The following is a 25,622-nucleotide window of genomic DNA, read 5'->3' as shown; positions in this document are numbered from 1 at the left end:
CCACAGTGAAGGGATTGTGGGATCCACAGTGAAGGGATCATTGGGATCCACAGCACAGGGACCCTGGGATCCATGGCACAGGGACCCTGGGACCCACAGTGAAGGGATCATTGGGATCCATGGCACAGGGACCCTGGGATCCACAGCACAGGGACCCTGGGATCCACAGTGAAGGGATCCTGGGATGCACAGTGAAGGGATCATTGGGATCCATGGCACAGGGACCCTGGGATCCACGGCACAGGGACCCTGGGGTCCACAGTGAAGGGATCATTGGGATCCACAGTGAAGGGATCCTGGGATCCACAGCAGAGGGAGTATGGGATCAAAAGTGAAGGCATCATTGGGATCTACAGCAGAAGGGTCATTGGGATCATCAGCAGAGGTGTCAGTAGGATCGACAGCAAAGGGATCATCAGGATCAGCACCAGTGGGTCCTTCACTGAAGGAGTTACCCCGAACATTCCGGGTTTGTTAGGACAGTGCTTCCCTTTGGGTGCTTCTCCAGCTCCTGTAGTTTGGAAAGCCCTGGGATGCAGGTGCAGGGGTGGTGGGAATGGGGGGATGCCCTGGTCCTGTGGGATCCTGTCTGGAGCACAGTTCCACTGCCAGGGCAGGGGGGCTCCACCCTCACCCCGGGGAGCAGTGGCAGGGATGGGGATGGGGGATTTCAGGAAGAATGTTGATGGGATTGTTATTGAATTCCTCAGTGGATACTGAGATGTCCTGGGCAGACTTTTGCACCCCAAAAAGCTCCTTGAGGGCTCAGGAAACATCCCAGCCCCTTCTCTGCTATCCACCTTTCCCACCCCCCATCATTTCCTTACAGCCCATGGGAATTTCTATCCCAGCACCTTCCCCTTACAGGGTGCTCATCCGGCCAGGAGGAGACCCCAAACCCTCCAGGTCCCAGTATTCAATGGAGAAATAAGAATAAATCTCCAATTCTCCAAGAAATTCTCACCCATGGTGGGGGGTTGCTCCCCTATTTAAGCACAAGATCCCCCATTTTTAAAATACAAATCCCCCAAATTTAAACCAAATGTTTCCCATATTTAAGCCCAAACTTGCCCAAATTTAAGCCCCAATTTCCCCACATTTAAAATATTAATCCTACAAATTTAAGATTTCCCATATTTAAGCCCAAACTTGCCCAAATTTAAGCCCCAATTTCCCCATATTTAAAATACAAATCTCCCAAATTTAAACCCAATGTTCACCATATTTAAGCCCAAACTGTCCCATATTTACACCCCAAATTTCCCATATTTAAAATATAAATCCTCCAAATTTAAACTAAAGGTTTCCCATATTTAAGGCCAAACTCTCCTATGTTTAAGCCCCAAATGTAAGCCAAAACTCTCCCAAATTTAAGCACAAAAATCCACCAGATCAAGAGCAAGATCCCCAAATCCCAGCCCCCAAGCCCCCCAGGATTTCAGCCCAGGATGGGAGCGGGCAGTGGGGGTGGTGCTCCCCACCCAGAGCCGCGGGTGCCCGTGGGTTGTGGAACTCCCGAGGAGAGGGAAACCCCATAAATCCATTTGGGTTTCCCATCAATCCATTTGGGGCCATCCCATAAATCCCATTTACGCCGGCAGCTCCCACCTCGCCGGGCAGGCGAATCCCTCAGACCTGCGTGCTTTGATCCGGGGTTTTAAAGCTAAAAAATTGGATAAACGCTGGAAGAAACACGCACACCCGCCGGGCTGGGTGGGCGCACACGGGAACCACCTCCAGATGTCCGCTCATCCCTCCAGGATGTGGGGGCGTCCCCTCCTCCTCCAAAACAATCCCAGAAAAAAAAACCAAAATCAATATTTTGGGAGCCGTTTCGCCTCCCCACCGGCTGCCGCCGGCTGCTCCTTTGGCGGCGCCAGCGCTCGCAGGGATTATTTTTGCTCCCCGGCTCATTAACGGGGTTGTTACCAGGCAGATTTCCTCAGCCCAGCTTCTCCTTCGCAGCCCGCGGGCCGTGGGAGGAGGGAATGCCGGTTTCCATAGCGATGCGCTTGGCTTTAATCAGGGCTCTTCCCTGGGAGAATTGATTACGGAAAGTGGCGCTAAATAAGTCAGTAAATTGGATTTTTTGGGGTATATATATATATGTATATTATATATTCATTTTTTCCCTCTCCTCTATCGGATTGTATTAATGGTGTCTTTGAGGCATCGGTTGAGATTCGGGGAAAATACCTCTGGCTTCTCCCAGATGTCAGGATAAAGAACAGAACCGGAGAATTAGCATGGAAATTGCCTGCGGCTTAATCCGTGTGCACCGCGGGCTGCTGGGGCATCTCCTCCGGCATCCATCCTGCCCCATCCTGCCCCATCCTGCCCCATCCTGCCCCATCCTGCCCCATCCTGCCCCATCCTGCCCCATCCTGCCCCATCCTGCCGGCTGTGGCAAATTTTTGGAGCACATTGTCCCATTCCTTTGCTTTTCCCTGCCCGTTCCCCTCCCTCATCCAGTCCCAGCCTTTGTCTGTGTCTCATTCCAGGAATTTGTGATTTAGGGACTCAGGCTCCCCACATCTCTCCTGGTTTCCCAATTTCCCAATTTCACTCTGGCTGTGCAGTGCCCCAAAGTTAAACCCAAGATTCCCAAATGTGAGCCCAAGATCCCCTATATTTAAGCCTCAAATCCTCCAAATTTAAGGAAAAAATACCCCAAAGTTAAACCCAATATTCCCAAATTTGAGCCCAAGATTCCCATATTTAAGCCCCAAATCCTCCAAATTTAAGCCCCAAATTCCCCAAATATATGGACAAAATCCCCCAAAGTTAAACCTAAGATTCCCAAATTTGAGCCCAAGATCCTTCATATTTAAGCCCCAAATCCCCCAAATTTAAGCCCCAAAACCCTCAAATATAAGGAAAAAATCCCTGAAAGTTAAACCCAAGATCTCCCAAATTAAAGCACAAGATCCCCCAAAATTTAAACCCCAAATCCATCAGATCTAAGAGCAAGATCCCCAAATCCAAACCTAAACCCAGACTAAAGCACAAGCTGTCCTAAATCTTAGATCCCAAAATTAACCCCCAGCTCCCCCAGATCTCACCCAATGATTCCCCAAATTTAAGCCCAAAACCTCCCAGATTTAAGCCCTAGTTTGCTCAGACCCAGGCCCAAGATCAGCCAGGTTTAAACCCACATTTCCCTACATTTATTCCCTGATCCCACAGGTTAAAACCCAACACCCCCCAGATTTCGGCCCTGAGTTATTCCCCATTTGCTTATGGGGTTTTTAGGGATTTTTCCTCCATTTTAATTAAATCTCCACCTCTCAGTGGCTTCTGCTGGGACTCTCCAAGGGGATGCTTGGTTGAGTCCTGGATTAATCCCCATTTTCTTTAGGGGCTTTGGGTTTGGGGGCTGATGTCCCTGGGGATGGCAAATTCCTGCAGGGCTGAGCTGGGGCTCAGGAATCTGCCTTGGATGGGACAGGGATTTATTTATTTATTTGGGATAGGATGGGATGGGATGCATAGAATGGATGGAATGGGATGGGATTGGCATGAATGGGATTGGGAATGGATGGGTGGTGTGGGATACAGTGGGATACAGGGGGATACAATGGGATGGGATGGGATGGGGTACGTGTGATGCATAGAATCGATGGAATGGGGTGGGATGGGATTGGCATGAATGGGATTGGGAATGGGTGGGTGGTGTGGGATAAAATGGGATACAGTGGGATACAGTGGGATACAATGGGATACAATGGGATGGGATATGTGGGGTGCATAGAATGGATGGAATGGGATGGGATTGGCATGAATGGGATTGGGAATGGACGAGTGGTGTGGGATACAGTGGGATACAGGGGGATACAATGGGATGGGATGGGATGGGATGGGATGGGATGGGATGGGATGGGATGGGATGGGATGGGGTACGTGCAATGCATAGAATTGATGGAATGGGATGGGATTGGCATGAATGGGATTGGGAATGGGTGGGTGGTGTGGGATAAAATGGGATACAGTGGGATACAGTGGGATACAATGGGATGGGATGGGATGGGATATGTGGGATGCATAGAATGGATGGAATGGGATTGGGAATGGACGAGTGGTGTGGGATACAATGGGATACAATATGATACGATGGGATACAGTGGGATATGATGGAATACAATGGGATAGGATGGGATGGGATATGTGGGATGCATAGAATGGATGGAATTCATTGGGATGGGATTGGGAATGGATGGGATACAATGGGATACCAAGGAATACAGTGGGATAAAATGGGAAGGGTGGGATAGGATGGGATGGGAAGGGATGGGATATGTGGGATGCATAGAATGGATGGAATGGGATGGGATTGGCATGAATGGGATTGGGAATGGATGGGTGGTGTGGGATACAGTGGGATACAGTGGGATGGGATGGGATATGTGGGATGCATAGAATGGATGGAATGGGGTGGGACGGGATGGGACAGGATGGGATGGGATGGCTGAGAGGACAGCAGGCTCTCTGGCCTCCCCAGAAGTCCCAGCCCTGCTCCCAGCTTGGTGTTCCCAAGGCACAGCCTTTCTCCAGGGCTGGAGCCCCGGGCCCTTCCGTGCCTCAGTTTCCCTGAGGCCCTGCTCCATGGAGCTGCTCCCCCTGGCCAGGAGAGCAGATGCTGAGCAGGAATCAGGCTGTTTTCCAGGGAAACTGAGGCACAGCAGGACAGGCTCAGCCTCACTGGAACACTGGGTCCAGCTGCAATCACAGCCCTGTGCCTCAGTTTCCCCCCATGGCTGTTCCCACTGCATTCCCCTCTCCGGGGACACTCCTGGCACCCTGGCACCCCTTCCCACGAGTGCCACCACCCCGTGTGTCCCCACCAGGGCACCCTGGGCTTGCCAAGGTCGCTGCAAGGTGACACTGAGGGATTGCTGAGCCCCAGCCCGGGATGAACGGGACCACCCCGGCTCCCTCCTGCGGGAGCAGCAGCAGCAGCTCCCGAGGGGATGGATGGAGCAATTCCCCCCTGGAATATCCAACCATCCCGGCTCCCTCCTGTGGGAGCAGCAGCAGCAGCTCCCGAGGGGATGGATGGAGCAATTCCTGCGGGAACATCCAGCCACCCCGGCTCTCTCCTGCGGGAGCAGCAGCAGCAGCTCCCGAGGGGATGGATGGAGCAATTCCCCCCTGGAACATCCAACCATCCCGGCTCCCTCCTGCGGGAGCAGCAGCAGCAGCTCCCGAGGGGATGGATGGAGCAATTCCCCCCTGGAACATCCAGCCATCCCGGCTCCCTCCTGTGGGAGCAGCAGCAGCTCCCGAGGGGATGGATGGAGCAATTCCCCCCTGGAATATCCAGCCACCCCGGCTCTCTCCTGTGGGAGCAGCAGCAGCAGCTCCCGAGGGGATGGATGGAGCAATTCCCCCCTGGAATATCCAGCCCGCTGTGCAGGAGGGCAGCGCTGCGAGGGGCGGGCAGGAAATTGAGCTGCTTCGATCGCCTCGGCTTTCCCTCGGCCTGGAAAAGTTTCCTGGCTGGGAGGCAGGAGGGGAAAGGGATCTCACGGCAGCGTTTGTGGGCTGGTGCCAAGGGGAGCTGGGGCGTTGTGCTAAAGCTCAGTGAAATATAAATGTGATATCGTGTCAGAGTTAAGGAGATATTTTATCAGTGGTAAATCGGTTAGAGCAGCCTGCTCCTGGGGAAATCGGGAATTTGTGGTGTTTTCAGGGAAAAAAAAACCCAAACTATCAAAATTCCCGGGGTTCTTATGGGGATATTGGAGCCGAATGCACCCAGACCCCACAGTTTGGGAGCTGATGGGGCTCAGGGCTTTGTTTTAGAGGTGGAAATGAGGAGGAGCTTCCTCCTGGGTGAGAATCTTTGGGAGGTGATCATGGAGCATCCCCTCTCCATGGGGGAACACCAAATTCCCTGGATTTCAGCGCTCCCAGCACCTCAGAAGGTTTGGGTGGGGGGTTGGGTTTCTCTCTATGCCGTGCCTCAGTTTCCCTTTCCTTTGGTGGAGCCAGAACTGGATGGGCCGGTTTTGATCAGCTACATTTAGGGGAAATTAATAATAATAATAATAATAATAATAATAATAATAATAATAATAATAATAATAATAATTTATGGCCATTAGCCCCCCCAAGGCTGCATTTCCCAGCCCTCCCCGATGGAACCCTCAGGGACGGCCGGAGCCAGGAGCATGGATGTGGGAGCAGGGCTTGGGGGGCACCCAAGGGGTGGCACCCGGGGGGTCCCAGGGGTGGGGACGCCTCCAGGGCTCATCCCATGGGGCAGATTCCATCGGGATCCCGGGATGCAGCGTCCAGACCGGCGCATCCAGCTGGGGCTGCATTCCCATGGCAACGCCGCCGGATGCGAGGGAATGAAATAAATAACTGGGAAAGGGGGGGGGGATCCAATGGGAGAGAGCAGGGGAAGCCGTGGGGGGGGGCGGTGGGTGCTGGGGGACCCTGGGCACCCCAAGTGTCCCCAGTGCCACATCCCGGGCACCAGGGGTGCTCCAGCCACACGTTGGGAGCTCCTACCTGGGCCATTCAAAGGGGCCCCAAAACCTGCAGCACCCACCAGGGACCATCCCAGCAGGGGAAGGACCCCATTTATGCCTCTGTCACCCCAATTTCTGCTCCTGCCGTGGTTTTGCTCCTGCATCGGGGCCTCTTTCCAGCTGGGGCTGGATCCTGCTCCTCCCCACCCGATGCTGGAGAGGGATTGGCGCCTTTCATTTCTTTCCATCTGTGATTTTATGAAGGCTTTTGCAGATGGAAGTAGGTCAGGAACTTGTTTCCAAGCCATTAAATGAAGTCCCTGGGTTCACAGCGGTATTTGCACCTCCCTAATAACCAACCGTGCTCTCCTCATTTAAATCGCGGCCGATTCCCCTTCCCGGGCCGGGCTGCGGGGTGGAGCCGCTTCCCACGGCTCCTGCGGCTCCTCGCGGGCAAGGGAGGGGGTTGGCACAGCCAAAATGCCCTAAACTGCCCCAAAAAGAGGGGCTGGGGGAGGGGTGAGCCTGTTAGGGGGTCGGGATGGGGATGCGGGGTCCTGGAGCACCTTGGGGGTGTCCCTGGGGCTGGGGGGAGCTCCAGGGATGCTCCATCAGCCCCGGGGCTGTGGACAACATTCCTTATGGACCGGGCATCCCGCTGTCCTGCCAAACGCTGCCCTGGGGGGTTCCTCTCCCAGCCCCGATGGGTTTTGGGGCCCAGAACCCCCAGAGATGGCGGCGGCTCAGGGATGGGGCGAGCGAGGCTCTCGCAGCATCTTCGGCCGCGGCACACGAGGAGTCAGAACGGGCAAATCTCCTCCAAACGCGGCCAAATGAAAAGTTAAATCCTCGGGCATATGGTGTGCGGGAGGAAATGACCCGGCTGGGATAATGAACCATCGGGGGCCAGGAGCCCTGCCCGGCCCGGAGGGGAGCTCAGAGCTCAGCCCGAGGGGCAGATGCTGCTGTGGGGCTGAAGAGCAGCAGGAGCCAGGAGCAGCTCCAGGATCCTGCCCAGCGCCAGCTCCAGGTCCTGACTGCTCCAGGATCAGAGAGAGAAGAATCCAGGGAGAGCTCAGAGCCCTTGCAGGGCCTGAAGGGGCTCCAGGAGAGCTGCAGAGGGACTGGGGCCAAGGATGGAGGGACAGGAGGCAGGGAATGGCTGCCAGTGGCAGAGGGCAGGGCTGGATGGGATCTTGGCAATTGGGAATTGTTCCCTGGCAGGGTGGAGAGGGGCTGGGCTGGAATTGCCAGAGCAGCTGTGGCTGCCCCTGGAGCCCTGGCAGTGCCCAAGGCCAGGCTGGACATTGGGGCTGGCAGCACCTGGCACAGTGGGAGGTGGCCCTGCCATGGGAATGGGATGGGATTTAAGGGTATTTAAGGTCCTTTCCAACCCAGACTATTCTGGGATTCTCTGGTTCCAGGAGGAGCTGCTGGGCAGGAAGGTTTCTCCTTTCCCAGGGTGCTGGGTCTGGGGTGTTCACCCAGCACTCCCCCCCTTGCAGTCGGATCTCCAAGCTTGGCTTCTCAGGAAAAGAGACCTGGGAAGGGGTGGGGAAGGGGCTCCTGGTGTCCCTGCAATGCTCCCAGCACAGCCAGAGCCAGATCCAGCTCTCCCACCCTCCTCGTGGGGATTGAGGACTGGGAAACTTTGGAGTGATGGGGTGGGTCTGAAGAAGGTGAGGGCGCCAAAACCAACGGGTGATTCTGGGACAGAGGAACTCCTTCCCTCTTAAATTTGGTGCCAGCACGCTGGAAAAATCCCATTTTCCTCCAGCTCTGCCTCCCTGGTGCCACCTCCCTGAGCCCCAGCTGAGCTGGTGTCCCCACGGGTGTCCCCTCCCCACGGGTCTCCCCACGGGTGTCCCCAGGGGTGTCCCCTCCCCACGGGTGTCCCCACGGGTGTCCCCTCCCGGCACTGCCCGCCCCTCACCCACTGATGAAGTTCGGTCCCTCCCGCTCCCATTCCCGGTGCACACAAATCCCTTCCAGGCTGGGATGAGCGGGACCAGCCCCCGCCCCCAGCCAATCGCTCTGATTTGCTGCCGAGAGAAGTTTTGGGGCCGATCGATGAACTCGTGAGTGTTTAATTAAGAGGGAGCCCTAAAACTCATTGCATGGATCAGCCGCAGGTTTATCTTAATTAGCTGCGGGACGGCGTTTGCATCCCGGCTCCGGCGGCGCTGGGGCTGGGAGGGGAGGGAGTGTGAATGGGGCTGGGAGCAGCGGGAATTCCCATTCCAGGGGCAGGGAGGATGCTCTGAGCCCACGGAACAATTTTGGCTCTGTTGGATGCTGCCGGGAAGTTTCTTGGGATGATGCTGAGCCCCGGAGCCAGGGCTGCTGTCGCCGAAGGGCTGGGGGTCCTGAGGGTCCCTCCCAGGGGCATTTTACCCTCCCAGGATCAGGGATGGTGCTCCAGGAGCTGGAGCAGCCCGAGGAGCAGCTCTGAGCTGAGGGTGCTCGCTCAACCCTACAATTCCCTGGGCAGGGGCACCAAACCTGGACTCTCCCGCTGGAGGCTGTGCCTCAGTTTCCCCACTCGTGAAACACGTGGGGCTGCCCTTGGTATGCCCTTGGGATGCCCTCAGCAGGCACTGAGAGCCGGGGAGCTGCAGCCACGCTGCCTTTGTGAGTCTCTGTCCCTTAACCTTAAGCTGCATCCCACAAGGATGGAAAATCCCAGATCTGCTCTTCCCATGGAGGGAAAAGCTGGGATAACACAGCCAGGGAGCAGGGCTTTGTGGTGTAATTAGCAGCCCCTAATTAGCTGATCCATGGGGAAACCAGGGTGTTTATCCCGAGTTCTGCCTCCTTGGGATGGAGAAGGGTTTGCTTCAAGCAGGGTCCTCCCAGTTCCTCCTTTTCCAGGCTGGAATTAAGGAGCCACACGGGTGTGATCCCTTCACTCCAGATCCATGGGATGCCCTCAGAGGCTCCCCCCTATTGGATATGTGGGGTGCCCCAATGAAGGAAGGAATTGAGAATCTGACTCCATGTTCTCAGAAGGCTAATTTATTATTTTATGATACTATATTATATTAAAGAATGCTATACTAAACTATACTAAAGAATACAGAAAGGATACTTAGAGAAGGCTCAAAAGATAATAATGAAACTCATGACTCTCTCCAGAGCCCTGACACAGCTGGGCCCTGATTGGCCAAAGAGTGAAAACAACTCCCAGCAGAATCCAATGGAACAATCACCTGTGGGTGAACAATCTCCAAACACATTCCACTGAGCACAGCACAGGAGAAGCAAATGAGAGAAGAATTGTTTTCCTTTTCTCTGAGGCTTCTCAGCTTCCCAGGTGAAGAATCCTGGGCAAGGGGATTTTTCAGAGGCTGTGAATGCCGCACTCCCCAGCCCCATCCCTCAGCTGGGAGCATCCCTGGTACCCAAAGCTCCACCCAGCTCCACTGACAGCCCCCAGATGGATGGGTGCCCATAAACCCCCAGCACTGCACTCCCTGGATCATTCATTATTTCCATTCCTCAGATGAGGAGATTTACAGCCTGGCTGTGAGTATTTCCAGAGGCTGCTTCCTCTGAGAGCTGAACCAGCAGGGAAGTGAATTCAGTTTCAGTGCAAACAGCCTTGTCCTGGCCCCACAGCCCCAGGGGCTGCTGCTCCAAGGGTTTGCATCACTTTTAACAGAAATCAAGGTCCTGCTGGCTCTGATCCAGCAGATCCTACCCCAGGGGTTGGGTAGGGGATGGGATATCACAGCCCTAGGTTAGAGCTGGGCTGAAATCAGTGGGAATTAGAGCCCTCACAAAGGAAAACCAATGAGAATTTGGAGTGTTATGGGTGGGGAAACTGAGGCACGGCTGGTGGATGCACATCCTGGGGAAAAGCTCAGGCAAGCACCTTCCCCAGCTCATTAATTCTCCCCTGTAATTAGGGCTCACTAACTCAGCCGGGGATGATGCCTGGGACCCCCATGGGCTGTCCCCTCATTCTAGATCCCTTTGGGAGCTGCTGGGGAATGCAGGGGAGAGGCAAACCCCCTCTTCCCTGTGGTTTTCAGGATAAACTCCCCCTTTCTCTGGCAGAAAATTGGGGAATGGTGCTGTAGGGAGTACAGGGGGCCCTGAAGCTCCCAGGGTGAATCTGGGGCACCTCAAAGAGTGACAGGACAGGGCTGAGTAAAACAATTGGAAAAAAATTTGGGTTTACCAGGCAGCTGCTGTCCCTGCACCTTGTGGTGTGCCAGCATCCTCAAGTTCCCTAAAACTCCCTTAAAAGTTCTCTAAAAAACCATGGCCTCCTCCAAACCCCCATTTTTTGAATTAAACCCATCACTGAACATTCTAGCACTCCCACCTCGCCTTTGCTCACCCCTTCCTTGGAGCTAATCCCGTGATTAGGAGCAATGGAGCCATAAATAAGTGCTGGGATCAGGGCTGGATCCCCTCAGCTGCTGGGGGATTTACCCGCTGCAGCACAGCCCCGTTTGTGGATTGCTGATGGTAACGGTGATCAGAGCCCCATGGACACACAGAGGATGGGCAGGAAATCAAAACACGGGAGCTGGAAATCAAAACACAGGAGCTGGAGGCTTTTCCCACCATAAATCATCCTTGGGATGGGTTTTCAGCAGTGCCTGAGCTCTGAGTGATGGGAAAGTGAGGCACAGAGTGGGGTCACATCTCCTTGGGTTCCCCTTTGGAACTCAAGGAGATGTGATATAATATAATATAATATAATATAATATAATATAATATAATATAATATAATATAATATAATATAATATAATATAATATAATATAATATAATATAATATAATATAATATAATATAATATAATATATGCATTATATATTATACATCATATATTTATATTTAATGTTATGTATTATAATTTATTTTATTATGTATTGTATAGAAACATATTAAAATATTATTTTTATATATTATATTGATATAATATAATATGTGTAAAATAATTTTCCCAATTATTGATATTACCAATACTGGGGACAGGACGTGCCTTGGCTTGTCTGGCTCTTGCTGCTGAACCAAACAGCAGCACTGTGGTGTTTCACCCACAGACACTTTTGCCTGGCTGGGTGTGTGGTGTTTCACCCCACAGACACTTTTGCCTGCCTGGGTGTGTGGTGTTTCACCCCACAGACACTTTTGCCTGCCTGGGTGCTGCAGTTGGCACATGGGGACAAGTCCAGGCCTGCAGGAGCTCTGGTGGTGCTGGGATGGAGCTTCCCCCCATAACAGGGGCTGCTCCTGGGGTTTCCCTCTGGCAGAGAAGCTTTAAGGGGATGGTGAAGGAAAGGAGTCGGTTCTGATGGAGGCTTTGGATCCAGAGCTTTATTCTGGCCCTCAGGCCTCTGAATGCAGCACCAGCTCCAACAGAACTCCCTGAGCCCGTGGCTGCTGCTCCTTTAACCCCGGGGAGAGGGGCAGGGAAGGGGCAGGGAGGCACCAAGCAGGGACAGGAGGGGAGGGACAAAGGGACAAAGGACACCTGGATGGCCCAATGCCCCTCAGGGGTAGAGGGCATCCTTTGGATCTGCCAATCACTCGAGGCCCTTCTGGAATGCCAGGAGTGCCAGACAGTGCTGGGAGGGGAGAGGAGAGGGGACTGACACAGCTGGGAGGGAATCCTCAGGGGAGGGACCCGGGGTTCTGAGCTAAACCCTGGAATCACACTGCAACACCCAATAACCCCAGTCCTGCTGGCCAGTGCACCACACAGACATTCCAGCCTACCCCAACCCTTATCCACAGAATTCCCAGCCATTCCCAGCTGTTCCTTGCCCTCAGCACCCCGGGGGTGCCCGGCCCTGATCCCTGCCCCCTCCCTGCTCTGTTGCAGGTCGCTGCTCTGGAGAGGCAGATCTTTGATTTCCTGGGATACCAGTGGGCCCCCATCCTGGCCAACTTCCTGCACATCATGGCCGTGATTTTGGGTATTTTTGGGACCATCCAGTACAGATCCAGATACCTCATGATGGTAGGTACCACCCTGGGGGTGCAGCAGCGTCAGCCCCAGGTCCCTCCTGTATCCCTCGGAACACCAAAGCTGTGGCTGCTCCATCCCTGCCAGTCCCCAAGGCCGGGCTGGACAGGGCTTGGAGTGGGACAGAGGGATTTGGGAGATGTCCCTGCCATGGCAGGGGTGGGAATTAGAGCCCTCACAATGGAAATCCAATGAGTATTTGGAGTTTTATGGGTGGGGAAACTGAGGCACAGCTGCTGGGAACATCCTCGGGAACAACTCAGGCAAGCACCTTCCCAACCTCATTAATTCTGCCCTTTAATTAGGGCTCACTAACTCAGCCTGGGGTGATGCCTGGGGCCCCCAGGAGTTCTCCCCTAACTGATGAACGTTAAGGTCCCCCCCAGCCCAAACTGTGCTGTGATTTTGGGATTCCACGATCCCAGCCCGGATCCCTGGATGGGCGGGGCGGGGCGGGGCCGGAGGGGATGCCCGTGCCCTGACCCCTCTCGTCCCGCAGTACGCGGTGTGGTTGGTGCTGTGGGTCGGCTGGAACGCCTTCATCATCTGCTTCTACCTGGAGGTCGGGCGCTTGTCACAGGTAACGTCCTCACCTTCCTCCTCTTCCTCCCTGCATCCTCCTGCCCTCCGTCCTGCCTGCTGGCCCGCCCTTGCCCTCCTCCTCCTCATCCTCCTCATCCTCATCCTCCTCCTCCTCCCGTCCCTCCTCCCCCAGAAGTGCCCCCCCAGGGCCCAGGGGTAAAAGCGGATGCGGGGGGCGCCTCCCCGGAGCAGGAATGGGATGGGATGGGATGGGATGGGATGGGATGGGATGGGATGGGATGGGATGGGATGGGATGGGATGGGATGGGATGGGATGGACAAACCAACAGCTCAGAGGGGCAGAGAGCGGCAGTTTCCGAACCCGAACCAAATTTCCTTTATCTCCACTGAGGGGAAAAAGGAGAAGCAGAACCCCGGGAACGGGATGAGCTGGGGCAGGAAAGCTCGGGGCAGGGTCTCTGGCAGGGATGGGGAGGGCAGACGGTGAGAGGAGAACCCCCTGCTGTAAATTCTCTATTTTCCTGGGATTTCTTGGGCTCACCGGGATCAGCATTCCCAGCCTTGGGACGTCACCCATGGGCCATGGGGTGAGGATGTGACGGGGCTGTGCCTCCACCACACCCTGCGCTGTTGAATTTTGCTTTTACACCAAAAAGAGCAAAACCTCCCGGGGGATGGGGCAGCACCGGGTGCTCCGAGGGAACCTTTGAACCCAGGGTCGGGGTTCCTGCGCGTCCCTCCCCGGCTCTGGGGACATCGCGGGGGGCTGGGGACAGCCAGCTCCGCTCTCTCCGTGCTGCCCCAAGCAGGGAGAAGCCTCTGGGGGTGTTCCATGGCTGGAACGTTCCCCGAGCAGCCCCAGGTCATTTGAGGCTCTCCCGGAGCGCTGAGTATGCAGCACGACGGGGAGAGGGGGAGGATTCTCTCCCACCGCGGGTTTTTGTGGAAATCCCGGGGCCCGTCACAGCTCCCCCCCTTCCCTGTGCCTCAGCCGCATCCTCCAGCTCCACAAACCCAAACCCACTCGCTCCCTTTCGGGGTTTTTGCCGCCCCCAGCAGCAAAAATCTTTTAATCCCAGATCGGTGATTTCCTGCAGGGGATGCTCGGCCCCAGCACAGCCGGGGGGGCACAGAGGGGCTGGGGGGGCTCCCCAAGGGTACCAGGGGGACCCTCATGGGCTGGGGGCTCCCCAGGGGTACCAGGGGGATTCTCACAGGGTGGAAAGGGGCAGCCAGGGGCTGGGGATTCTCCCCCTTGCAGGAAGCTGCTGCCTGCCCAAGGCCACCCCACAGCTGCTGGAGAGGACCCAGGCAGAGCCCCAAAGCTTGTGAGGGGCTGACAAGGAGGGGATGTGCTCCAGGGGGACCCTGCAAGGCTCCCTGGGAGTAGGATGAGGGCATGGCAGCCCCAAAGCCCAGGGGAAGCAGCAGGGGCTGCCCTGCATCCCTGGAACACGCAGATGGGGTGCTGCCAATCACAAACACCCTCCCTGCCACTCTGGTCCCGCTCTGTGACACCCACTCTGTCACTGGGCACCCCCCGGGTGCTGCCTGAGCAGATGCCCACAGTGCCAGCATGGGAGGGAGCCCCAAGCCCCGGGCTGGGCTCGGCGAGATGCCCTGCTCTGACCTCAGGGAGCATCCTTGCCTTGGGAACACCCATTTACTGTCCAGCCCTCCTGCAAAGAGCCTTGGATCCACCATCCTTCTTCTTCCTTTTCTTCTTTCTTTCTTCTTCCTTTTCTCCTTCTTCCTTTTCTTCTTCCTTTTCTTCTTCCTTTTCTTCCTTCTTCCTTTTCTTCTTCGTTATTCTTTATTGTTCTTTCTTCTTTCTTCTTTCTTCTTTCTTCTTTCCTTTCTTCTACTTCTTTCTTTTCTTCTTTCCTTTCTTCTTGTTTCTTTTCTTCTATCATTTCTTCTTTTTTCTTCTTTCTTTTCTTCTTCTTTCTTTTCTTCTTCCTTTTCTTCTTTTTCTTCTTCTTTCTTCTTCTTCTTTCTTTTCTTTTCTTCTTCTTTCTTTGTCTTTCTTCTTTCTTTTTTCTTCTTTTTTTTCTTTCTTCCTTCTTCCTTTTCTTCTTCCTCCTTCTTCCTTCTCCTTCTCCTTCTCCTTCTCCTTCTCCTTCTCCTTCTCCTTCTCCTTCTCCTTCTACTTCTTCTTCTTCCTTCTCCTTCTTCCTTCTCCTCCTCCTCTTGCAGGACCGAGATTTCATCATGACCTTCAACACGTCCCTGCACCGCTCGTGGTGGATGGAGAACGGCCCTGGCTGCCTGGTGACGCCGGTGCTCAACTCTGCGCTGGCTCCCGAGGATCACCACGTCATCACGGTCAGCGGCTGCCTGCTGGACTACCAGTACATCGAGGTGGTGAGCAGCGCCACGCAGATCTTCCTGGCGGTAAGGGCGCCCCTGCTCCCCCTCCGTCCCACACCGGGAATGGGACCGGCGGGGTGGAGGGGCTGGGCTGAGCAGAGGAGCCGCGGTGTCCCCGTCACCATTTCTGTCACCCAGAGAGGAGCAGGCAGAGCCCTGCCAGCACCCAGGGGGGTGTCTCACCCCAAAACTTGTCGGGTCGAGGGCTGAATGCTGCAGGGATGGAGGAATCACTCCTTGGGAATGAGCTGCTGGAATGTGCTGCCTGCCGGGAGGGAGGGGCTCCCCTTGCTGGTGACTGTCACCCCTGTGACAGGGAGGTGGCAATGGGACACGCCTGGAGACAGAGCTCCCTAAAATGGAGCTTTGAGGGGAATCGGGGTTCCCAAAGGGACTCCCAGCCCTGTGTGGGGCTCAGCACCCTCTGTGAGGTGCCAGCTCCAGCAGCCTTGGAGCCCCTCCTTGTGCAGCTGGATCCACCCAACCCTGCTGCACCCCAAATGGCACCGGGATGGGGCTCCCAAGGCTCCCAGTTCACTGCCAGGGCCCCCAAGTCACTCCCAGTACCCCCAGGTCACTCCCAGGACCCTCAGTTCACCCCCATGGTCACCCCCAGTACCCCCAGGTCACTTCCAGGGCCCCAATGGTCACTTTAGTGCTCCCCAAATCACTCCCAAGGCCCCCAGGTCACTCCCAGGGCCCCCCTGGTCACTCCCAGTCTCCCCAGTTCATTTCCAGTGCCCCCAGGTCACTCCCAGGCCCCCAGCCATGCCCCCACTGGCACTGTGCCCGTTGTGCTGCCCATGCCCCCATAACCAGCCTCTCCCTGCCCTGTTTCTCCCCAGCTCTTCGGCTTCGTCTACGCCTGCTACGTCAGCAAAGTGTTCCTGGAGGAGGAGGACAGCTGTGAGTGCCTTGGCTGGGGGACAGGGACACAGGTCCTCAGCTGGTGCCACCCTGAGGGGATGGCAGCTCCCAGAGGGGTCTGGGGAGGCAATGCCCAGGTCCCTGACAGCTGAGGAAATCCCTTTAGTTGGGTTTTTTCCCTGTTTTCCCATCCCTGGTGAGGCAGAGCTGCTGGGCTGTGATGGGGCTGCTGTCACCTCCCTTCTCCCTTGGCAGCCACTGCGACTTGGGGACACTGTGTCCCCTGGGCTGTGTCCCCACTGCCAGGATTTCACCCCAAATCAGGGGAAAAACAGCATTTTAGGCAAAGTGAAGGCTGACTTTATCCAATCTGTGCTGCTCCTCCTGCTCCCACCCCAATCCCTGCAAACTCCCCTCGGGAAGCGCCCCGGCCCCGTGAACCAGGTGGTCGAGGCTGAGGCTGTCCAAGTGCATTAAAAGCTCATCTGCCATTAATTAATTCCCACCAGCTGGCAGATCGCTGCAGGGCTGGGCCACAGCCACCCGGATGTGCCCCTTCCCTGGGCTCAGCACTGGGCTTAGACTGGGCTCAGCACCGGGCTTAGACTGGGCTCAGCACCGGGCTTAGACTGGGCTCAGCACTGGGGTCAGGACTGGGATCAGACTGGGCTCAGCACCGGGATCAGACCAGGCATGGACTGGGCTCAGCACTGGGGTCAGACTGGGATCAGACCAAGCTCAGCACCAGGATCAGACCAGGCATGGACTGAGCTCAGCACTGGGGTCAGACTGGGATCAGACCAAGCTCAGCACCAGGATCAGACCAGGCATGGACTGAGCTCAGCACTGGGGTCAGACTGGGATCAGACCAAGCTCAGACCAGGCTCAGCACCGGGATCAGGACTGGGATCAGACCAGGCATAGACTGGGCTCAGCAGCAAGCTCAGACTGGGATCAGACTGGGATCAGACCGGGCTCAGCACTGGGATCAGACCGGGCTCAGCACCGGGCTTAGACTGGGCTCAGACCGGGTTTAGACTGGGATCAGAACTGGGCTCAGCACCGGGATCAGACCAGGCTCAGATTGGGCTCAGCACCAGGCTCAGACCGGGATCAGACTGGACTCAGCACTGGGCTCAGACCAGGTTTAGACTGGGATCAGACTGGGCTTAGACCAGGCTCAGACCAGGCTCAGCACCAGGCTCAGCACTGGGATCAGACTGGGCTTAGACCAGGCTCAGCACCAGCCTCAGCACCGGGCTCAGCACCGGGCTCAGCACCAGGCTCAGCACTGGGCTCAGACCAGGCTCAGCACTGGGATCAGACTGGGATCAGAACTGGGCTTAGACCAGGTTCAGCACCAGGCTCAGCACCAGGTTCAGCACCAGGCTCAGCACTGGGATCAGCACTGGGCTCAGCACTGGGATCAGACTGGGCTCAGCACTGGGATTAGACTGGGCTCAGCACTGGGCTCAGCACTGGGATCAGACTGGGCTCAGCACTGGGATCAGACTGGGCTCAGCACTGGGATTAGACTGGGCTCAGCACTGGGATCAGACTGGGCTCAGCACTGGGATCAGACTGGGATCAGACTGGGCTCAGCACTGGGATTAGACTGGGCTCAGCACTGGGATCAGACTGGGCTTAGACCAGGCTCAGCACCAGCCTCAGACCGGGCTCAGCACCAGGCTCAGCACTGGGATCAGACTGGGATCAGAACTGGGCTTAGACCAGGCTCAGCACCAGGCTCAGCACCAGGTTCAGCACCAGGCTCAGCACTGGGATCAGACTGGGCTCAGCACTGGGATCAGACTGGGATCAGACCGGGCTCAGCACTGGGATCAGACTGGGCTCAGCACCAGGCTCAGCACTGGGCTCAGCACCAGGCTCAGCACCAGGTTCAGCACCAGGCTCAGCACTGGGATCAGACTGGGCTCAGCACTGGGATCAGACTGGGCTCAGCACTGGGATCAGACTGGGCTCAGCACCAGGCTCAGCACCCCCCCCATGCCCACAGGTGGTCCCAGCCCAGCCCGGGGCTGCAGCACCCCCAGGTTTCCCCTCCTTTCCCATGGAAATAAAACATTCCCGTGGGGAATTGGCCTCTGCCTGGGGGAACAGCTCCTTTCCAAAGGGTTTACCCAGCGCTGGCGGCTCTGGAGCACGTTTGCACTCCCACAAACTCTGCATCCAACACAATTTTAATATTAATGCTGCCTCAGCCCAGGATGCAAATGCATCTTTTTAATGGAATATCTTATTAGATTTGAAATGGATGGATGGTGTCAAAATTGAGAGCTGGGGGAATATTGAGTCAGGAAGGGAAATATTCCAGGAGAGGGGGGCTCTGCCCTGGAGCTCTCAGCTCTCGGACACCCATGGATAACCCACCCCAGTGTGGGATTTGGGGATCCTGGAAAGGTTGGAATTCCCAGCCTGGCTGCACCTGGAGTCCATTCCTGTGCTGGCTGTGCCAGGGAGAGGGGTCAGGTCTGGGGAAACACGGGGTGATCTGCGAGAAGTTGGGGCATGCCCACCCACCCAGGGCACCCCCAGAACCCCCAGGGCACCTCCAGCCCCCCAGAGCTGCCCCGGCACCGCTCGAGACGAGGGGCCGGGCTCTGATCCCCCGGACGGGGCTCGGAGCCGCCAGGCTGGAAACCCCAGCGGTGAAAGCTGCTCTATGGAGCCTGCAATCCCCCGAGGCGACAGCCCCAAAGGAGCGCTGATTCCCCCGTAACTGTCCCGCAATGCCGAAATGCCAGCCCCGCGGGCAGCGGGGGGAATCGCGCCCTCTCTGTGCGGCGGGGCTGTGCTGGGGAGAACGGACGGGAACGGAGCCGCTGCGCCCGCGGGAGCTGCTCCGGCTCCTTCCCCCCATTTCCCCCCGCTGTTTTCCCGGGATGCTGCCGCGATCCCGGCTGCTGTTCCCTGCGGTGAAGCCCTGGCCGGGGGTGCCCCTGTGCCTCCCTGCGTGCTCCATTCCAGGCTGCCCAGAGCCCGTGGGGTCTCCAAAGCTGCCTGGACAGAATTCCAAGTGCCCCGGGGGACCCTGCCTGAGCGGGGGGTTGGGCTGGGTGACCCCCAGGGGTCCCTTCTGATCTGATCCAGTTTGTGGCTCTGATTTATTCCCTTGGGAATGCAGCACTGGGATCCCCGGGATGCTGGGGTGGCTCAGGGTCACTGAATCACGGGATGGTTTGGGTGGGAAGGGACCTGAAATCCCCTCCAGTGCCATGGCAGAGACCCCTCCCACTGTGCCAGGTGCTGCCAGCCCCAATGCCCAGCCTGGCCTTGGGCACTGCCAGGGCTCCAGGGGCAGCCCCAGCTGCTCTGGCAATTCCAGCCCAGCCCCTGCCCACCCTGCCAGGGAACAATTCCCAATTGCCAAGATCCCATCCAGCCCTGCCCTCTGCCACTGGCAGCCATTCCCTGCCTCCTGTCCCTCCATCCTTGGCCCCAGTCCCTCTGCAGCTCTCCTGGAGCCCCTTCAGGCCCTACAAGGGCTCTGAGAGTTTCCCAATTTCACACTGAGCACTCGCATTTCCCTGGGGTGTCACATTTTGATGGGATGCAGCTGCAGCCCGGGATGTTCCCATCCCATGGGGATCTCCCTGCTGCCCTTCCCGGCTCACCCCGCTGCTCTCCCGGCTCTCCCCAGTTGATTTCATCGGCGGCTTTGACTCCTACGGGTACCAGGCACCCCAGAAGACGTCGCACCTGCAGCTACAGCCGCTCTACACGTGAGTGCCGGGGTGCTCAGGGGTGCAGGACCCTCAGTGTGCCCACACTTGGGGCTGCGCATCCTCCCCGCAGATCCCCAGGCTCCACCCGGGCAGGGTCGGGCGCTCTGGGGAGGATCCCGCTCGCGGTTTGAGTTCGCTGGTTTTGTGTTCCCTGGGTTTTGTTCGCTGAGTTTTGTTCGCTGGTTTTGTGTTCGCTGGGTTTGTGTTCGGTGGGTTTGTGTTCGCTGGGTTTGTGTTCGCTGGGTTTGGGTTTGTTCGCTGGGTTTGGGTTTGTTCACTGGGTTTTGCTCGCTGGGTTTGTGTTCACTGGGTTTGTGTTCACTGGGTTTTGCTCGCTGGGTTTTGCTCGCTGGGTTTTGCTCGCTGGGTTTTATTCTCTGGGTTTTGTTTGCTGAGCTCCCCCGCCGTGCCCAGGGCAGAATCCCTCTCCTGATAAGCGCAGCCGACTCCTCCTCGCTCTCCCTCCCCGTTAAGCCGAGCTCGGTAAACACTCCAGCGAGATAAGGCTCGCAAATCTAAAGGGATTAACCTCGAGCAGGCTCTGCCCGCTGCCAAAAATTAATTATATTTTAAGCCTTGGATGCAAATTGAAGGGCAGGCAATGCCATTGGGGAGGCAGAGAGGGGCTGGGAGGGGACAAATCCATCTGTGACACTGCTGGGCCCTCCCTGGGGACACTGATGGGGTGGGGGGGAGCACCCATGGGTGCTGCGCCCCCTGCACGGGGCTGCTCCTTCCCTGGGAGCCCCCTGGGTGTGGGTGGGACACAGATGGGGACATGGATGGTGGCATTGGCACCTCCTGGCACATCCTGGGAGTTACTGGGGTGTCCTCCCTCACCTTGGGGGTCCCAGGAGTTTTGTCCCATGGATGGGACACGTCCCCTGTGTCCCTTCAGCCCTGCCTGGGTGGGACTGGGCAAAGCCACCATGGGCAGAGGGACAGGGGAGCCACCCTGACCCCCCCAGGGCACAGGGGAGCCTGTCCTGTCCCCCATGTCACCCCTCAGAGCACAGGGGAGCCTGTCCTGTCCCCCATGTCACCCCCAGGGCACAGGGGAGCCTGTCCTGTCCCCCATGTCACCCCCAGGGCACAGGGGAGCCTGTCCTGTCCCCATGTCACCCCTCAGAGCACAGGGGAGCCTGTCCTGTCCCCATGTCACCCCCAGGGCACAGGGGAGCCTGTCCTGTCCCCCATGTCACCCCCAGGGCACAGGGGAGCCTGTCCTGTCCCCCAGGTCACCCCCAGAGCACAGAGGAGCCTGTCCTGTCCCCCATGTCACCCCTCAGAGCACAGAGGAGCCTGTCCTGTCCCCCATGTCACCCCCAGAGCACAGGGGAGCCTGTCCTGTCCCCAGATCACCCCTCAGAGCACAGGGGAGCCTGTCCTGTCCCCCATGTCACCCCCAGGGCACAGAGGAGCCTGTCCTGTCCCCCATGTCACCCCCAGAGCACAGGGGAGCCTGTCCTGTCCCCATGTCACCCCCAGGGCACAGGGGAGCCTGTCCTGTCCCCATGTCACCCCCAGGGGCACAGCAGACCCTGATGGCACAGGTGTCAGGGCTGAAAGCTGCAGGATTTGGGGAAATCAGCTCAAAATTGGATTTGAAGTGCTGGGGACAGCAGCTTTGGACACACAGGGGACACAAAAGCTGCTGGCACAGAAGGCTGGGGCTGTGTCACCAGGTGGGGACACCTCGGCTCCTGGGGGTGCCTGTCCCTATCCTGGGGGGTTGTTCCCTCCCTGTGCCCTCTGCCCCTCCCAGTGTCCCCCTGGCACTGCCCCAGCTGCCAGGAACCCGGGCTGGGGTGTTGGGTGACACCAGGACACTGTCACCGCCCTGCCAGCTCCTCCCTGTCCCCAGCAGCTCATTAATGAGCCACTGATTAATTAATTAATGCAGTTGTCATTTCCATGTCCGCTCCATCCCCCTGGCAGCAGGGGCAGCTCAGGGACTCAGGGGTGCCCCTGTCCCCAAAGGAGGGGACACGGAGAGGACAAGGAGGGGACACAGGGAGGGCTCCTCCCACCAGCCAGGGGACAAACAAGGGCTGGCCTGGCTCTGTGGGGCAGGTCACTCCTGTCCCCAGGTCACTCCTGTCCCCAGGTCACTCCTGTCCCCAGGGTCAGCCGGGCTGCAGCAATTACAGCTCATTCTGCAGTTTCTAATTAGCTGTGATTGAATTAACGGACACGTGAAGAGATCCGGGAATAATAACAATAACAAAAACAATATAATTATTATTAATTATAATAATTTTACTATATCGTTAATTATTTTAATTATTATTAATTAATAATATTATGTCATTCATTATTCATTATCATTATTTTATATTATACATTATTATTATTATTATTATTATTATTATTATTATTATTATTATTATTATTATTATTATTATTATTATTATTATTATTATTGTATTGTTGTTAACAATAACAACAATAAGGAAAACCTGTGATATAACAACGGTTTAATAATTGAAATGAAGCAAAATATAATAACCAGAATAATAGCAGTAGTAATAGTGGTAATAGTTGTAGTAGCAAGTGTATTATTATTATTATTAATAATAAAAATAAAAAGCAACGACAATAATAGGGAGAACTTGTGGGGTAACAACAGTTTAATGACTGAAGTTAAGAAAAATATAATAACAAGAATAAAGTAGTAGGAGGAGCTGTATTATTATTAATAAGAAGAAAAATGTCAACAATAACAGGGAAAACCTGTGTGGTAACAACAGTTTAATAACTGAAATAAATGAATATATAGTAACAGGAATAATAGTAATAGTAGTAGTTATAATAGTTGTAGGAGGAGCTGTATTATTATCAATAAAAATAAAAATAGCAACAACAATAACAGGGAGAACTTGTGGGGTAACAACAGTTTAATAACTGAAATTAAGCAAAAGATAACAAGAAGAATAATAACACTAGTATAATAGCATCAACAATAGAATAATAGCACTAGTAGCAGTAGCAACTGTATTATTATTAGTATTAATAATAACAACAATAAAATTATTAATGATAACAACGATAGCAATGCTGATTATAACAACAATAATAAAAATTAAAAAAAAATCCAAAATAAAAATAAAAATAATAAAAATAAAAAAGACAAAAAAGATAAAATAAAAAAGATAAAATAAAAATAAAATTATAATAGACACACCAAGAAGAGAGAAGGATGAACCCCAGGAACACGCTGTCCCCATGTGAGGGGACACCAGCCCCGCTCCCCAGCCGCTCTCTGACATTTTTGGGGGTGGAAGAGAGCAGTGACCCCATGAGCAGGGCGTCACTGTCCCCTTCTGGCCGCGGCTCTTTGTCCCCATGTGGGGACACTCCATGGGCTCTCTCCCATCCCTTCCTGTCCCCTCTTTGTCCCCTCCTGGGGACACCCCATGGGCTCTCTCCCATCCCTTCCTGTCCCCTCTTTGTCCCCTCTTGGGGACACTCCATGGGCTGTCTCCCATCCCTTCCTGTCCCCTCTTTGTCCCCTCCTGGGGACACTCCGCGGGTTCTCTCCCAGCCCCTGCTGTCCCCTCTTTTCCAGCTCGGGATAACCGGAGCCAGCGGCGCCAGGACCCCGCGGTGCCACCACCCCCTGATGCCACCACCCCCGGCGCGACGGGGCCACCACCCTGCTGCAGCCCGGGACAGGGCGGGGGCCGTGCCACCCCCTGGGCACCCCCTGCCCGCCGTGGGGACACGGGGACAGCGCGGAGGTGGCAGCGCTCACGGGACACCGCTGGATGTGTTTGTCCCAGCCTGGCTTTTCCTTGGAGCAGCGGAGCGGGCTCGGGACAGGGACAGGGACAGGGACAGCACCGCCCTGGGGACAGGCGGGCTCGGGACAATGTCCTGACACTCCGGATCTGGCTCAGACTGGCTCCGAGCACGGGATTGGTGCTCCCGGCAAGAATTCTCCCACCGGGATGAAGCAGCAGTGCCGGGACGCTCTGGGACGCTCCGAGGAGTCGGATCCATCCATCAGCATCGCCTCGACCCCAGATTTGCGGACACGGGGGACACACAGGACCCTGAACCCCCTTGCACCCCCTCCCTGCCACGTTTTGGGGGCCTTGCTCTGAGCTGGGAGCCCCGAGGCTGCCGCAGCCCAGCCCCTCCCCGGCCCTTGGAACGATCTGATGAATGTTTTGGGTTTTGCTTTGGGATTATTTTTTCCAATCATTTCTTTGGGTTTTTATTTAATTTAAAGTGCCTGAGTAGACTCTGGCTGAGCTGGGCCCCCCCCCCAAGGCTGACACCGTGCCTTCAGCAGGGCTGGGACCCCCAGAGCCCCCCCAAACCTCACCCAGGGCTAGGGGTCCCACCCTGGTCCCTTCATCCGTGGGGGGCTCAGTGCCAAATTCATCCATCAGCTCCAGTGGCACAGGGACACCGGCACTGGGGGAGGATTTTGGGGGGTGTGAGATGGGCTGGGCAGGGATTGCTTTGCAGGAGGAAGATCAGCTGGGAAGGAAAAGCCTTGGAAGAAAGTGGAAGGAAAAAAAGGAGTTTCCTGGAGTGTCCCAGCTGCCCAGAACCTTCTCGCTCTCCTTTCTGTGGCATGTGGCTCCTCCAGGATCCTGGATCTGCTCCCAGGCCCACCCTGCCCCCCTGGGAGGGAGCTGGGGAATTTGGGTGGATTTCACCTCCCAGCTGTTTCTCCTCCAGTGCCAGGGGAGTTTTTTACACCCTGGAATGGTTTTTGGCCCTTCCCAACAGGGAGCCCTGGAAGTGCCAGGGCGCGGAGCTGGGATGGGCTGAGCCACCTCCAGCCAAGCTGTGAACTCTACAGGCAATAATTTTCCACCCTTTGCCCCTATTTTTCCATGGAAAATCGTGTTTTTTTCAGGCAGTGATCCCCCTCATCCCCCAGTACACATCCCCATCACCAAGCCCTGGAGCCAGCAGCATCTTTGGGGTTTATTTTCCTCTCCAGGACCAAGGGTGCTGCACTGACCTGCTCTGGGATGGGATGGGATGGGATGGACAGGCAGACACTCCCCTGCTCCCAACCCTTCCCAAACCCAGCAGGAAGCAGCAGGAAGAGCTCACTGCATTAAAGCTCTGGGGAAGAGCCTCCCTCCCTCCCTCCCCTGGGCTCAAAAGGGGCCGAGCATGGCGCTCCAGGACCTTGGGTGTTTCTGTTCCGTTGGCTTGGTTTTCTATGAGCCCGTCTTTGTAACGTGAATTGAGGATTTCTTTTCTATTCTGTAATTATAAAAGTCAAAGGAAAGTTTCAGCTGGTGCTGTTCTGCTTCGGGGCATTTCCCTTCCCCAGGCAGTTCAGGTGATTAAGGTGGGGGTGGTTTTTAATTTTTTTTTTTTATTCCTTTTCTCTTTTTCCCTTCCTTAACACTGTCACCTCCCTCCTCAGGGCTCTGAATGCCTGAGATTTCCCCATCTTATATCATGGAATGGTTTGGATTGGGAAAAGAGCTTAAACCCCATCCAGTGCCACCCCTGCCATGGCAGGGCCACCTCCCACTGTGCCAGGTGCTGCCAGCCCCAATGTCCAGCCTGGCCTTGGGCACTGCCAGGGCTCCAGGGGCAGCCACAGCTGCTCTGGCAATTCCAGCCCAGCCCCTCCCCACCCTGCCAGGGAACAATTCCCA

At 55.9% G+C, this 25,622-nt stretch overlaps 1 protein-coding gene across 1 annotated transcript in view; it reads left to right on the top strand.

The window, feature by feature from the left end:
• NKAIN1 (sodium/potassium transporting ATPase interacting 1) overlaps positions 1-25,249 on the top strand; it is a 39,742-nt gene extending 14,493 nt beyond the window's left edge. Inside the window, exons 2-7 of the mRNA XM_036397221.2 lie at positions 12,317-12,454; positions 12,960-13,040; positions 15,200-15,397; positions 16,219-16,279; positions 19,902-19,983; positions 23,555-25,249. Coding sequence (XP_036253114.1) covers positions 12,317-12,454; positions 12,960-13,040; positions 15,200-15,397; positions 16,219-16,279; positions 19,902-19,983; positions 23,555-23,564 — 570 coding nt within the window. The 3' untranslated portion in view covers positions 23,565-25,249. The remainder of the gene's footprint in view (positions 1-12,316; positions 12,455-12,959; positions 13,041-15,199; positions 15,398-16,218; positions 16,280-19,901; positions 19,984-23,554) is intronic.
• Positions 25,250-25,622: the final 373 nt, after the last annotated feature.

The sequence above is a fragment of the Molothrus ater genome, chromosome 24, assembly GCF_012460135.2.
Source record: "Molothrus ater isolate BHLD 08-10-18 breed brown headed cowbird chromosome 24, BPBGC_Mater_1.1, whole genome shotgun sequence".
NCBI classification, from domain to species: Eukaryota; Metazoa; Chordata; class Aves; order Passeriformes; family Icteridae; genus Molothrus; species Molothrus ater.
The sequence above is the reverse complement of the archived record's forward strand: the minus strand, read 5'-3'. Positions and strand labels throughout refer to the sequence as shown.